The sequence below is a fragment of the Giraffa tippelskirchi genome, chromosome 9, assembly GCF_054371585.1.
Source record: "Giraffa tippelskirchi isolate mGirTip1 chromosome 9, T2T-mGirTip1v1.2.pri, whole genome shotgun sequence".
NCBI lineage: Eukaryota > Metazoa > Chordata > Mammalia > Artiodactyla > Giraffidae > Giraffa > Giraffa tippelskirchi.
The window spans coordinates 2,956,548-2,970,023 of NC_137283.1; the positions used below are offsets into that span (position 1 = coordinate 2,956,548).

The 13,476-nt window shown below is 48.4% G+C and overlaps 1 protein-coding gene across 2 annotated transcripts in view; it reads left to right on the forward strand.

Annotated features, from left to right (window-relative positions):
• RBMS3 (RNA binding motif single stranded interacting protein 3) overlaps window positions 1-13,476 on the forward strand; it is a 1,621,798-nt gene that overhangs the window by 27,631 nt on the left and 1,580,691 nt on the right. For both annotated transcript variants that reach the window (XM_081526995.1, XM_081526994.1), the window contains exons 3-4: window positions 1,212-1,336; window positions 2,479-2,717. In XM_081526995.1, coding sequence (XP_081383121.1) covers window positions 2,490-2,717 — 228 coding nt within the window. In that variant the 5' untranslated portion in view covers window positions 1,212-1,336; window positions 2,479-2,489. The remainder of the gene's footprint in view (window positions 1-1,211; window positions 1,337-2,478; window positions 2,718-13,476) is intronic.

Consider the following 13,476-nt stretch of genomic DNA (forward strand, 5'->3'; position numbering starts at 1 on the left):
ATAGAAGGGCAGAGAAAGGAAAAATATTTGCCTTTAACAATGGGAGCCTGTACAAGCACTTGCCTAAATCTAGAACAAATTCAGTCGAAGTATTGTCTATCTTTGTTTTGATTTGCTCTTCATTGAAGTTCACAAACACATTTTGAAAGTAACACGCATGGTAGAATAATAACCTTCCAGCCAGTTATTCCAGCTCCTGTTGGAACTGACATATAAATTTTTATTTCTACAACGTAAAAGGAAAATCTGTCAAATTTAGAACTTTGTTGCACAGAACACCACTGACTTTCTTCCTGCCTTCAGAAGGGGCTTTATTCTTTGAAGATCCCAAATATCTTTTAGAATAATTTATAGAAAAAAGATTAATTAAACTGGCAGTTTCTTCTTCCTAAATCAAGGTCCTCAGAGGATCGCTCATGGTGAATTTCTATCATCTTAACTATTTTCAGTAAAACAGGCACTGAGTGCTCCCTATGCCCTAAGGCACTCTGCTAAGCACTTGACACAGATCATCTAATTTACCATTATAAAAATACTATAAGGATTGATTGATTACAGTGTGCCGGGGAGGAAAGGGAGAGTAAGTGACTTCTTTCAAGGCAGAAGCTCTGTATTTTCTTGGCTGGCACATTACCACATGAGAGGTCGTAATGTCACTTAAAAAGTACAGCGAATGTCAGACTAAAGCCAGCTCGTGTTATTTTGAACAAATTCCCAATTTAGAAAATGAGCTTGAAATCTAATTTTTCATAATTCTGAAGAAAAAGAACAATTTCACCCCTAAACTTTTCAAAAGCATGTTCACATTGCATTATCCAGATTGACTGTGATCACTGACTAGAGGGGCAGTTAAGTTCTATCATATTTAGAGTCAGAGATGAAGCCATTGCACTGAGGAATAAGACATAATGATATGTCCTTGTGTAACTGCCACTATTTGGACGGTGTGTCTTGAATTGTCAAAGTTTTCTTTAAGTAATGCAAAGCAGTCACAAGACAAACAACTCAACTTTCTAGTTTCAGGAGGCAAGCATAGTCTGTGATACATCATATACTGGGCGGTGGGGGGAAGCTAAGCTCTACTTAGAAATGCACGGAGAGTTCATTTATCTGCTGATCCATTTGGGGGCATTATGGAACTCAAAGCCCAGAACAATGGGCTCTATTTAATATTAAACAGCTTCTTAATAATCCTCTACTTCTCTCCACAGCTGCTAGGAGGTCCCTCGGGGTGTGCAGAGTCGCCTTGGCCTTGGCAGTTCCTGTGGAGTTGTAAACTGCTCCCCAGGACCAAGGAGTGTTCAGTGTAGAAGTCATCCTAATCAGCCGGCTGTCGGTGAGCCCCGCTCTGAGAATTCCCAGGAATATCCTTGTCTCTCTAGATTTATAGATGCAGCTCACCGCCCCGCCCGGGGTCCCCGCCCCTCGGCGGAGCCCTGCCTGGGAAGGGCGCCCTTCCAGCGCAGAGGGGTGACTGGAAGCTGGCGCCCATGGGGGCACCTGGCGGTCAGTGCCCGGCCACGACCCCTTGCCTCTCTCTCCGCACACCCCCCGCCCCCCACCGCCTGCCCCTCCGCCGCAGACCTTTACGTGGAACTCAGGCTAGCAGCCAGCCTCGCGTTCTCGTCCTGGGCGCGGACCTCACCCCTTGTGGGTGCCGCCCGCTACCCGCTCGAGGCGAGGGTAGGTGCACTGCCGCCTGGCCTCTGCCACCGCCTGCTGGGTCCTCGCCCTCCGGCGCCGAGGGCGGCTTGGGGCCACGGGAGCGCGGGGATGCTCCGTGCGCGCGGGAGGGGTGACCCTGGGGACAACGCGCGGCCACGGCGGGAGCGAGGGAGGGCCCCCACGCCGTCGGTCGTGGCGGTGGGGGTCACCCGGGGCTAGGGTGGGGGCCCTGGCCGCCAGCCCCCCGCCGGCTCCCCTCCTCCCAGGGCTCCGCCGTCGCCCGGCGAGGGTCGCAAAGCCCTGCCTTCCTCGTCCGGAGAGGGCGGGGTGAGGGGCCGGAGCCTGGTCAGCGGGCGGGGACGCTGGGTCTCGCTCACACCTGCCGGCCCGCGCCTGTCAGTTTCGCCCGCAGGTCCCGGAGATGGGATTGTTCTTCCAGTAACTTTGTTCAGAGGCGGAGGGGAGGGGAGACGCCGCGGGGCCCCCGGAGAGGCTGGAAAGCGCCGAGGATCTGGAGGCCGGGCTGGGCGTCGCTGCCGCCGGGATGCTCTCGGCTTAGCGGGACTGCCGGGGGCGCCCGAAGGCCACCACTCCGAGGACGCGCAGCCCCCGCTGCTCGCGCTCCCCGGACCGGCGCCGCCGGTGCCCGAGCCAAGCAGCGAGCAGAGCTGCGGGGCGCGCGGGCGAAGGCTGGCGGGAGGGAGGGCGCGCAAGAGGCGGCCCCTCCTCGGCGAGCCATGCGTGCCGCGGGCAGCTAAGCCGCCGCCGGGCGCCGCTGCCAAGTCTGCGCTCCGCTTTTGTCTTGCCCTCCAGTGAATGGGAAGATGGAGATGGATGTGGAGGGAGTTTCTCCGCACCCGGAGCCCATCCCCCGCTCCCAGGGGGCTGGAGGAGCCTGCCAGACGCCGTCACAGCCGCCCCAGCCCCAACCCCAGCCCCCGCCGCTGCCTCCGCAGCATCCGGCTCCGGATGAACCGCCCGGCGAGAGTGCTGGCGCAGAGGACAGCGACGATCCCGAGGCGAGACCCAGCGGCGACAAGGGCGAGAGTAAGGTAGGTCCCCGCGTTGGCGCTGTGACACCTTGTGAACAAAATCAAGAAGCTCTGATAGTAGCTGTCACTTTAACCTCCTCCACTCCCCCACCCCCTCTCTCGCCCAGGTGGCAGTGGGGGTTGCAGATGTGGGGAAGGCGTGAGATGATGTGGGATCGCTGGGTGAGAGTGACTTTCTGACCTGGAAGGCGTGTGCGAAGTCCGTCCTGGTTTCCGTAGTCAAGTGTGCAGAGAAAAGTCTCCTGGTCCAGGCGATGTGATGCCAGGCAGGGCGCAGCATCCCGGGAGAGCGGGATTGAGGACCCATGCTCGCCCACACCGTGTAGCCAAGGCTTGTGCGGATGATCTAGGTCAAAGCGAAGCATGTTTTCTGGAGCTGCCAAGTGCTTCCCAGACTCCTTGTAGGGAGGTGTCATCAACCTAAAGATGACAACGGTGGCAGCAAAGTTTGGGTCTTCTGCAGAAGGGAGAGCTCTGCCTCACCCAGCTCCCAGCTGGAGGTCCTGCTCTGCCCCTTCCCTGGCATCCTCGTGCCTGGGAAGGGCAGGGACCAGGGGCCTGGCGGCAGGTGAACCCTGGACACCTCCTGTAGCCCTGCTGTGTCATTGTAGACCCGGGGGTAGAGGCTACTGACTGTGGAGAGACGAGCTCCTCGGCTAATTGGGTTCCAGTAAGAAATGGCTCAAATACTCTTCTCTGGTACTGGTGTTTTTTCCTGTTGAGAAAATTGTAAAGGAGAGAAAGTGGCATAGAAAATAATGCCTTGGGGTAACCTTCTTAGCATGTAGTTCCAACTTGGTCCCTGAGCAGGGTGTTCTTTCTCCATGCACACTTGGAGTTGAGTTTTGTGAATGCTGGTGTTGGCCAGTTGTGTCTCTGCAAAGTCTGTACATGTGTTTCTTAATACATTTTGAAAGTGGCTGCGAATGTTGGGGAAAAGTTGGTTCAACAAATTAGAATATTGGAACCAAAGAGGAGTCAGTGGAAATACTTTCTAACTGTGGCTCACTTGAGGAAGTGTTCAAGAAAACAGCCACTGTTCCTGGTTAGAAAAGAACTCAAGTCATGATGTGTTCCTCCTTGGAGATTGCCTGGGCTTTGGTTCAGCTTTCTGAAGGTGTGAGTGGACTATAGACAATATCCAAAATATGTTGGGATCACATTGCATGATGCCTCTCGGTACTTGGAGACTGGCTCACCTTAACAGGATTGTATTCACACATCTTCAAAATTTTGTTTGCATTTGGATTACTGAGCTAAGGCTTGAGACTGTGGTTTATCTACCAAAATCAATATTGTAACTTAACGTGACATTCTACCAAGGAACTGGCGTTTGAACACACTCTAGACTGGGCCAGGGTGATGCATATAGGAGTTACATTGCCGAACTAGGAGGAATTTTAATATCCTACCGTCCTCAGCCTTTCAGCTCGTTTGATGTGATGACTGTCTGATTCTGTCATGACTGCATATTTACTACAGTAAGTGACTGTGCTCAGTTTCATGGAATAACCATAACTGAGCAGCGTGTTATCTAATTGAACTGTAAGTCTCTTTTGCAAAATAGGTGTGGGCGATCATTAAAATATATAGCCTGGGTTGCTATTTCCACATTGCTGGTTCATGTGCCCTGAGCATGAGAAATTCCTGCCATCAGCAAAATATCTGTGCTTATTTGTTTCCCTCTGATGCACCACGCAAGCTGTATGATGTTCTGTGGGTTGTGGGGAGTGAGGAGGCCAGGGCATGATATATGCTAGAATAGGTGAACAGAGGACGGAAAGTGGGTTGATTACATTTCGCTAATTAGCATGTGCAGAAATTTGAGTATTCCACTGATGTGACTGACTTTCTGTATGTCTGCAATTTCTTGTGGTGGAAACAAATACTCCTTTTTTCTTTTTTGCCTCCAGGTGTTTGCCTTAAAAAATCATGTTGCCATCCTTCTCTTTACCCAGAAATCAGCTGAGTTAACCCTTTGCTATTATCTGCTACTCTCCTACCAGTCCTTCTAAGATCTGAGGATGGTGGCTGTGTCTCAGACTTTAATAACTAACTCTTTCTGTCTTTGATGTCTACTAAGGGAAGTTATACACTGATTTTTCTTAGCAAATTCTGGTTTCATTAGAGGGAAGCATTTTTGGGTGTCTGATCAAACTATTCTGCTAAGATGTAAATGGAAGACAAGCTAGGATAAAGTGGAACGTGGTCGCTGCCTGGGGTGAAACTGGGGAGACGATCACAGTAGGGTTTAAACACTGTAATGTACAAATATAATGTATTGGTTGGTTATTTTTGCTTCTTGTTCATGAGTGTAATAAATGAATTTTGAATACTCTATTATTTATTTTAATTCTCCCCTACCCCCAAAGTGCAGGGCATTTATTTCCAGATTCTGGTTTGGGGCCATGCTTTTATTTTCTCCTGAGTTTACCCCAGTTGTCTTTTTGGAAAAGAAATCAGAGCTTCATGCCAGACCCGCTTGTCTTCGAAATTACAGGATCAGGTCATACGTCCTCTGAAAGTCTCTGAAATAGGAAGGAAGGTTAGAAAACTGGATCAGTCAAGGGATTTTTTTACACCAGGCCTTCATGATGTGACTGGTGCTTTCTGTTCCTAGAATAACAAGGCCTGACTCCTCTCTAGCAGCCGCTCTTCACGGAGATGCTGTAGCAGCTACATGCTGTGTATGCGCTGACTCCACCAATTGGGGAAGACCCTAAATCAGCCAGTCCCCTGGGCCCTGGGAAAGGCAGTCTCCTCTCCTGGTGATCCGTCCAGGATAAAGTGGCAGCCCCCGTGGGGACCTGGTGAGGGGTTTCCTTAGTCATCACCTCAAGAACTTCTTCCTTGTGTCTGAAAGGAGCTTCTCTCCCCCGGGCAAGCTCTCTTCTTCCCGTCTTGCAGATGAAGATTAAGCAGTGCCTCTCCTTGAGTCAGAGACCTGCAGATCCTTGAAAGCGATCTCAACTCTGGATGGGAGCATTCTCAAAACTTTCTTGCAGAGTTTCCTTAGGCCATCACCTTCCATTCTTTTAATGGCTTTTAAAACCATTCTGAAATGCTTTGCTTGTGCTCAGTAACTCTTGGGTAGGTATTTCCCAAACTTTGTTTGGAAATGTTTTTTCAAAAGTTCCTTGTGTTGAGGACTAACCCCCCCCCGCCCCCCCGGTTTCTTACTCCATCCGTGTAACCAAGTTGCTTTCACAAATGTGTGGGTTCTTCCACTGACCCCAGGTGAGTGGTATAAATGTATGAATGATCCTTCCTTGTCTGCTTTGGCCGTTGTCTCCCTTGTCCTTCCTCTCTCACTTCACTTCTCTCTCTCTCTCTTCCACACACACACAAACCATTTACTGTGATGCTCTGTGTAGAAGTGTGTACTTATGGCACTGCTATGAGATATCCTGACCAAACTCTTATGTGTTCAGCTCTCATTAAAGGCTTAGTCTGCAGGAAATGTTATTCTTGTAATTTGGACTGGAGAGACCCGTGCTATTGTGCCCAGTGATACTTTACTGATGGACATAACCCAGGACGCTCACCTTCCTGCATCCCATCAGTGACACTGAGCTAAATCGTCAGTCTCACAGAGGGTGCTGTCGGGAGTCTGTGATCCAGTCCATTGCTTTAGAGCCTTTTGTTTTGAAATAATTTCAGGTTTATAGAAAAGTTGCAAAGATAAGACCGGGAGTTCCCTGTACTAGCCTTCCCCTAATGGTCATATCCTACTTAATCATGACCTGTATATTACAGTAAAGAAATTCACACGAGTACAATACTGTTAGCTAATCTTGTCCAGTTTTTGTTGAATGAATGTGTAACATATTGATGTTTTTCATTCTGTCCTCCTAGGACTTGAGCCTTTTTTTTTTGCAGTTGAAAGTTTCTATGAAGGGGTATTTAAGAGCTAGATTTAACCTCAGGTTAACTGTTTGCCCTGTTCCTGGCAGGTAGGAGCAGCTCCTAGGGTCCTAGACTGAGGTCCCTGGGCTCTGCACCGCATTGCCCTGAGCCCTGTGGGAGTTACAGCTTTGGCAAAGCTCTGGAGTGCTGTGAACTTGTGGGGAGTGATAGTCTGCTTCTCTCTTTTGTCCTGAGAAGCATTCCTGCTCCTGGTAAGACAGGGTTTGTCAGTACACAGAGGACAGCAGAGTCTCAAGTGGCAAGTCCAGAAGAGGCAACTGATAAAATCAGGACAGTTCACTCTGATGTTTAACCCCGTGGGTGTTTGCTCCCAGCAAGAAAAATAGTGGAAGCCTTCTCCTTTCTGCCTTGTGCTCGCCAGGAGAACTCTGATTTCAAGCACAGAAGCAGAAACCTGCCCATATTAGGCAGGATACCATTGTGATCATTGTGAGCTTTCTGATGAAGATTGAAATCACAAAGACCACATTTGGTCTTGGCTCTGTCTTTCACTAGCTACCAACCTCAGAGAAGATCCTGCTTTTTAAACATTTAAAAAAAAATGTTTATTTCTTTTAATTTTGTCTGCATTGGGTCTTAGTTGTGACATGTGAAATCTAGTTCCCTTACCAGGGATGGAACTGTGACCTCTGGCACACGTAGTCTTAGCCACCGGACCACCAGGGAAGCCCTGAATCCTACCCTTTTTAAATCTGTCTCTTCCTCTTTAAAATAGGGTAATAATAGTGCCCACACTGCTGGTTACTGTATGGATTAAGTGAGATAAAACATGTAAACTTCCCGATTCAGTGCTTCATAGCTACTGATTGCTCAGCAGTTATTAGTAGTAATAATTGTGATGATGATTATTGCTGCTGTGGTCCATGGATCTGGAGAGGAGAAGGATTGGGGGCCAAGTTCATCTAGAGTTTTCAGTTCCCGAAGGGCTGTGGGACTGGAGATGACACAGACCCACGTTCTACAACCACACCAGTTTCTGACTTTGCTTTGTGGATCTCGAGGTATTCCCCAGTCTTTTCCTGGTGGGCGGGACTTTGGAAAGAAATATCCGTTATCCTGTCTTGTCAACAGACTGTTCGTCTCTCATCGGGAAAGCCAAGGAGGACCAGGAGGGATGAGCCTGGCTCCTAGCCCAGGTCCCAGGGGTACACGCAAGACATTAATAGGCAAGTGGGTTGCCTTGGTTTTACACATTACATTTGTGATTTCTTAGAAGTAGGTGGCAAATTTTAAGGCTTAAAGAAATAATTGAGATGAAAAGTTGTACCTTTTAGGACTCTTTGATTGCAAGCAACAGAAATTGACTTTAATTTGAGCGAAAAGATATTTTATGATAAGATTGCGAGATGATCATGGGATCAAAGGAAAAGTGATAAAACTGATTTTGGGGAAATCCTGAAGCCAGGGACTCTCAGAAGCTCTGAGTAATAGAGAATGATGAATGGTCTCCTGAGGGCACTGACATAGGAAGAGTAAATTAGAACTTTTTTTTTTTTTTGACTTTCTGTCACTCTGATGAGCAGAATCCATGGAAAGTTGTCTAAGAGGCCTTGCTCAGGTCAGATATCAGCTTCTTGGGGAGAGTAGGCATCCATATAGGAGGTTCTGGCAAATTGTGTCCTTTGGAAGGCGTAGAGTTCATGGGGTAAAAATCCAGGTACTGTTACCTGACCCAGAGGAATGGACATAAGGGGAAGACAACCAGTGTAACTTCTCTTTGGGCAAAGAGTTGGGGGCAGGGAAAGGGGCAGGAAAAGAAGGGGAAAAAAAAAAAAAAACAGAAATAGAGGGAAAGAGAAAAAGAGAGCCAGACAGAGACAGACAATGAACTTATCCAAGACCCTGGAATTGTTTTTGCATTAATTTCCTAGACTCCAATACTTTGGCCAACTGATGCAAAGAACTGACTCATTGGAAAAGACCCTGATGCTGGGGAAGATTGAAGGCAGGAGGAGAAGGGGGTGACAGAAGATGAGACGGTTGGATGGCATCACCCACTCAATGGACATGAATTTGAGCAAACTCTGGAAGGTAGTGAAGGACAGGGAAGCCTGGCAGGCTGCAGTCCGTGGGGTCACAAACAGTTGGACATGACTTAGCGACTGAACAAGAACAATTTGAAAAGAAAATACAGAGAAAATGATGCAATCTGTTGCTCACATACAGGAAGAGGGGGGCAGAGGACTTGCCCCTTGTTCTGATTTGCCATGTGAGACCCCCAGAATTAGGAAACTGGATTGCAATGAGTGGCCTCCCACATTTTTCCAGGTGGAAATTTGAGGCCCATTAACAAGCGACTTGCTCAAAGACAGAGCTGGCACTTGAAGACCCTTTAGTCTAAGACATGGCATCTGCTTCTGAAATTCAGAATTCTTAGTTTTCCCCATTAATAAAATGAAATTAATGATGCATTTCATGTCTGCTGAGCAGATAATCTGAGGATAAATGTGATGTAGCCCTGATGTTTTAAAACGTAGACCTGCTATGGAACTCTCAGGTCTGCTAGAGTGAATATATTATCATGTTTCCGTCTGCCCTCAAGTTAAAGCAGGTTGGTTTCCTGCTCAAGTCCCTACAGCTTTCTCTTTGACTTAGAATCTGTGTGTCCCGGTCTCTCTGTCCCCACATCTGGACCTTAGTTCCTCAGGAGGAGGCACCCCAGACTGTGTGTTTCTCATTGTTGTGGCAGATGTGAGGGAAAGCTGTTCACTACTGGGCCTGCTCACTCTTCCCACACCAGGCCTGGCACACAGTGGGTACCCAGTGAATAGCCGTCTGTGACTCCTAACTGGGCGTGTCCATTCAGCACATCAAGCCCTTCCTTAGATGCTGGGATTGCAAGACTGAAAGAGAGAAACCCATAGCTTCATGGAGGCAACACGCCTGTCCCCAGCCCCTGATGCTCCGAGGAGCTGAGGCCAGGAGAGAGGCGGGCACAGGAGCCTCCCGTGACAGGCTGCATGGAGCTGAGCCTTGGAGGAGAAGGAATGCAGGAAGTGTAGGGAGGGTGTCCACTGTCAGAGGGCTGAGAAAGGTTCAGAAACTCCTCATAGGATCTGTGGAGGCGTAGTTAGAGGTGTGTTTCTCATGGAGGCCCGTGATGGCAGCAGGAAGTTTGGATGCCCTCTGATTAAGAGTGAGTTGAGAGTGCATGCTGGACCCTGTTTCCCTCCCCGATGGGGGAATTTAATGGATCCAAACATTAGAAGGAATTGAGGAGACAGAATTAACTCCAATTTATTGCCTGACAAGGGCTTTGCTGGTGGCTCAGATGGTAAAGAATCTGCTTGCTAAGTGGGAGGCCTGGGTTTGATCCCTGGGTTGGGAAGAATCCCCCTGGAGAAGGGAACAGCTACCCACTCCAGTATTCTGGCCTGGAGAGTTCCATGGACTGTACGGTCCATGGGGTTGCAAAAAGTTGGACATGACTGAGCGACTTTCACTAAGGAGAGGACATTGCATCATTGCCTGAGTAGAAGACATAAGCATAAGAACTATTAATAATAAATGGAATTTATTTCAGAACAGAGTAGCCTTTCTTGGGAAGGAGTAGGTAGAGGCTTCACCCAGCACAGTCCCCAGTCCCTCAGCCTTGGCTCTCAGGTCCATCCGCTCCTGTCCTGCCCCCTGGCCTTACTGTCTGCACCCTTTGTGGACCCCTATGCACTGATGCTCGGGGACTGGGCACTGCTGGCATGCCCGGGTGGCAGCCTGTGCTCTCAGAGGAGGTATTTTTACTGAGATGCCCTTCCTTTTCTCACAGTGCAGGTTTGGTGCAGTTGACATCAGTGGGAAGGGGGTCCATCTTCTTAGAGTAGGACGTTGTCTTACGCATTTTTGAAGGTGTCTCGAGCTGAGGTAGAAACGTACCTGAGGGCATGGTTGGTGCAGCCAGTCTGCCAGCTCCTTTTTCACAAGTGAGGCCATTTCACACATCATGAAGATAACGTGTTGGCCTCTCTGACCAGGTAGCTGAGTGGAAGGAGATTGTGAGACGCCGAGCGACACTGACCAGTGAGTGACCTGTTTGCTTGGTTTGCTCCCCCCGTAACTGAAGGCCCAGGTCGTGTCCAAACCGGTGGCAGGTCGGCCCATCTGTCCTTCCCAGGCTCCCATCTCACCCTTTCCCCAGGCTTGCGTTCCCCCTCCCCAGGTCAGATCCCCTATATTTCACAATCCACTTTTTTTTCTAAAGAAAGATTTATTGGCGTATGATTTTTTAAAAAGTGATCAACTGGGTCTTGAAACATTTGTCTGTTTGGGTCCTCTGGGTCTGCCTTGCTGTGTGGAGGTTCCTCTGGGTGCCCGGAGTCAGGGCTGCCCTCTGGCTGTGGTGTGCAGGCTCCTCACTGCACTGCCCCCTCTTGCTGTGGCGCACAGGCTCTAGAGCCTGTGGGCTTCAGTAGTTGCAGCTCATGGGCTCAGTAGCTGCGATGCGTGAGCGTGGTTGCCACGCAGCATGTGGGATCTTCCTGGACCAGCGATCAAACCCATGTCCCCTGCACTGGCAGGCAGATTCTTAACCACTGGACCACCAGGGAAGTCCTGGCTTAATTTATAAACAGTAAAATTCACCCTTTTAAAGTGTACAGCTCAATGAGTTTTGACAAATGTTACATCTGTGAGGGGCTTCCTAGGTGGCACTAGTGGTAAAGAACCCGCCTGCCAATGCAGGAGACTCAAGAGACTTGGGTTTGATCTCGGGGTTGGGAAGACCCCTTGGGGTAGGAAATGGCAACCCACTCTAGTATTCTTGCCTAGAAAATTTCGTAGACAGAGGAGTCTGGCAGGCTATAGTCCATGGGGTCACAAAGAGTGAGACACAAGTGAGCAACTGAGTGTGTATGCACACATACACACACACACACACACACACACACACACACACCTATGAAGCCACCCCCCCCACACACACACCTATGAAGCCACCACCCCAAACAGGATGTGGAAGGGTTTTGTTGCCCTCAAAGGGTTCCTGTGTGTCTCTCAAAAGATAATTCCTTCGCCCCATAAAATTATGAAAATTATGAAATTTTCTATAATTTCACATGAAGTCAAATAGCGTGTAGTGTTTTCATCAGGCTTCTTCTGCTTCACAAAATGTATTTGATCGTCACTCACCTTGATGTGTATCAGTGGTTGCTTTTGCTTACTGGGTCTTACTTTGTTGTGTGGATGTATATTGTTTATCCATTCACTTGTTGATGGATATTTGGGTTCTTTACAGAATTTTGGCCTTTATGAATAAAGCTCCTATAAATTTTTTTATGGGCCATTTATTTTCATTTCTCTTGAGTGAATTCCCAGGAGTGAGACTGCTGAGTCATGCGTTAAGGGTGTTTGTAGGAAGCTGCGAATCTCTTTTCATGAGCAGCTGTTCAAAATGTGCTGAGACCATGTATTCCCACCATGCGATCGGGATGCGTGAGAATTCCAGTTGCTTCACATTCCTGCCAACACTTGCTTTTGTCAGCATCTTTAATCTTCGTCCTTTCAGTAGGTGTGTAATGATGTCTCACTGTGGCTTTAGTTTGTATTCCCTGTTAACTAATGATGTTGACCATCTATTGAGCCTGTTTGTTATCTGTACATTTCTTTGGGGAAAAGTTTGTTCCAATCTTTAGCCTGTCTTTTTTAAAAAATAGGTTGTTTGTATTCTTATTATTGATACAATCTATTGTTTTCACATAGGTTTAGGCTTCAGAAGCCCTGGTAGAAGTCTGAGAGGCTTACAAAGCAAGGGACATTTTTGAGTTTCTTGAGGGTTGTTGGTGAGCTAACATTTACTGGGCGTTTATCCAGTGCCAGTCATGGAGGAGGTGGGCTCACATTGGGTCATCTCATCCCAGACTCCATAGCAATCCTGTGAAATAACTGTTATTAGCCCTGAGGTCGCACAGCTAGGATATGGCAGAGGAAGACCTTAAATTTAAGTCTACTGACTCAGTCATTCCACTTCACCAGGTGCGATTCCAGGCTTTCTCCACAATTTTCCACTCGTTTGCCAGCCCTGTCTGCTTGCACTGCTGTAGATGCTGTAAAAGCAGCCCTCGGGTGAAATGACAGTCACCGCTGACATGCAAATCAGAACGTTGAGTTGAGGGCAAAAGAGCTCCAGGTTTTCAGTCCTGAAAAAGTCCTTTCACGTCTGCATCTCCGTTGCTTGCCATGTATGGCAGAAATGAAGCCGATATTGTAAAGCAGTTATCCTTCAATTAAAAATAAATAAATTTTAAAAAATAGTAAAAAAAAAAAAAAAAATCCTATCCACTTCATAAGGTGGAAGAATGAGTGTTCCCCAGAGATGTGGAAAGTCTGGGGTATCATCCCCAAGGATGCCTATCTCTGTCAGCTAAATGCAGTGCTGTGGGCACCCAGGGGGCCAGGGTAGGGCTAACCTCTGGGATACCAGAGCTTATTGCAAACCCCTGTTTTGTTTCTTGGGCAAACCCTGTGAAGGCTCTAGTTTGGATTCTCTTATCAGTAAAGATGATGGAGAAGTCCCTTTACCACCCAGCTGGGTGTTGCGAGGATTGAGTTAACCAGAACAGACCCACTTGCTCCATTCCAGGAAACCCTGGGTTCCAACTAAACTGGGACGGTTGGTCATCCCAATTACACATGCCTTGTAAAGCGTGCGGGCCCTTACAGACTCTTGGAATTGTCACTGTTGAAAGGGCTTTGGGGCATCCTCTCCGTGAGTATGAAAATGACTCATGGCGTTTCGGAACTAACGAGACCTGTGCAGGATTCCAGGTTCTCCACATTGGCTTAAACAATAGCTCAAAGCGAGGCTGTGGATTTGAATCGGATGAGCAGCATCACCTTTCTG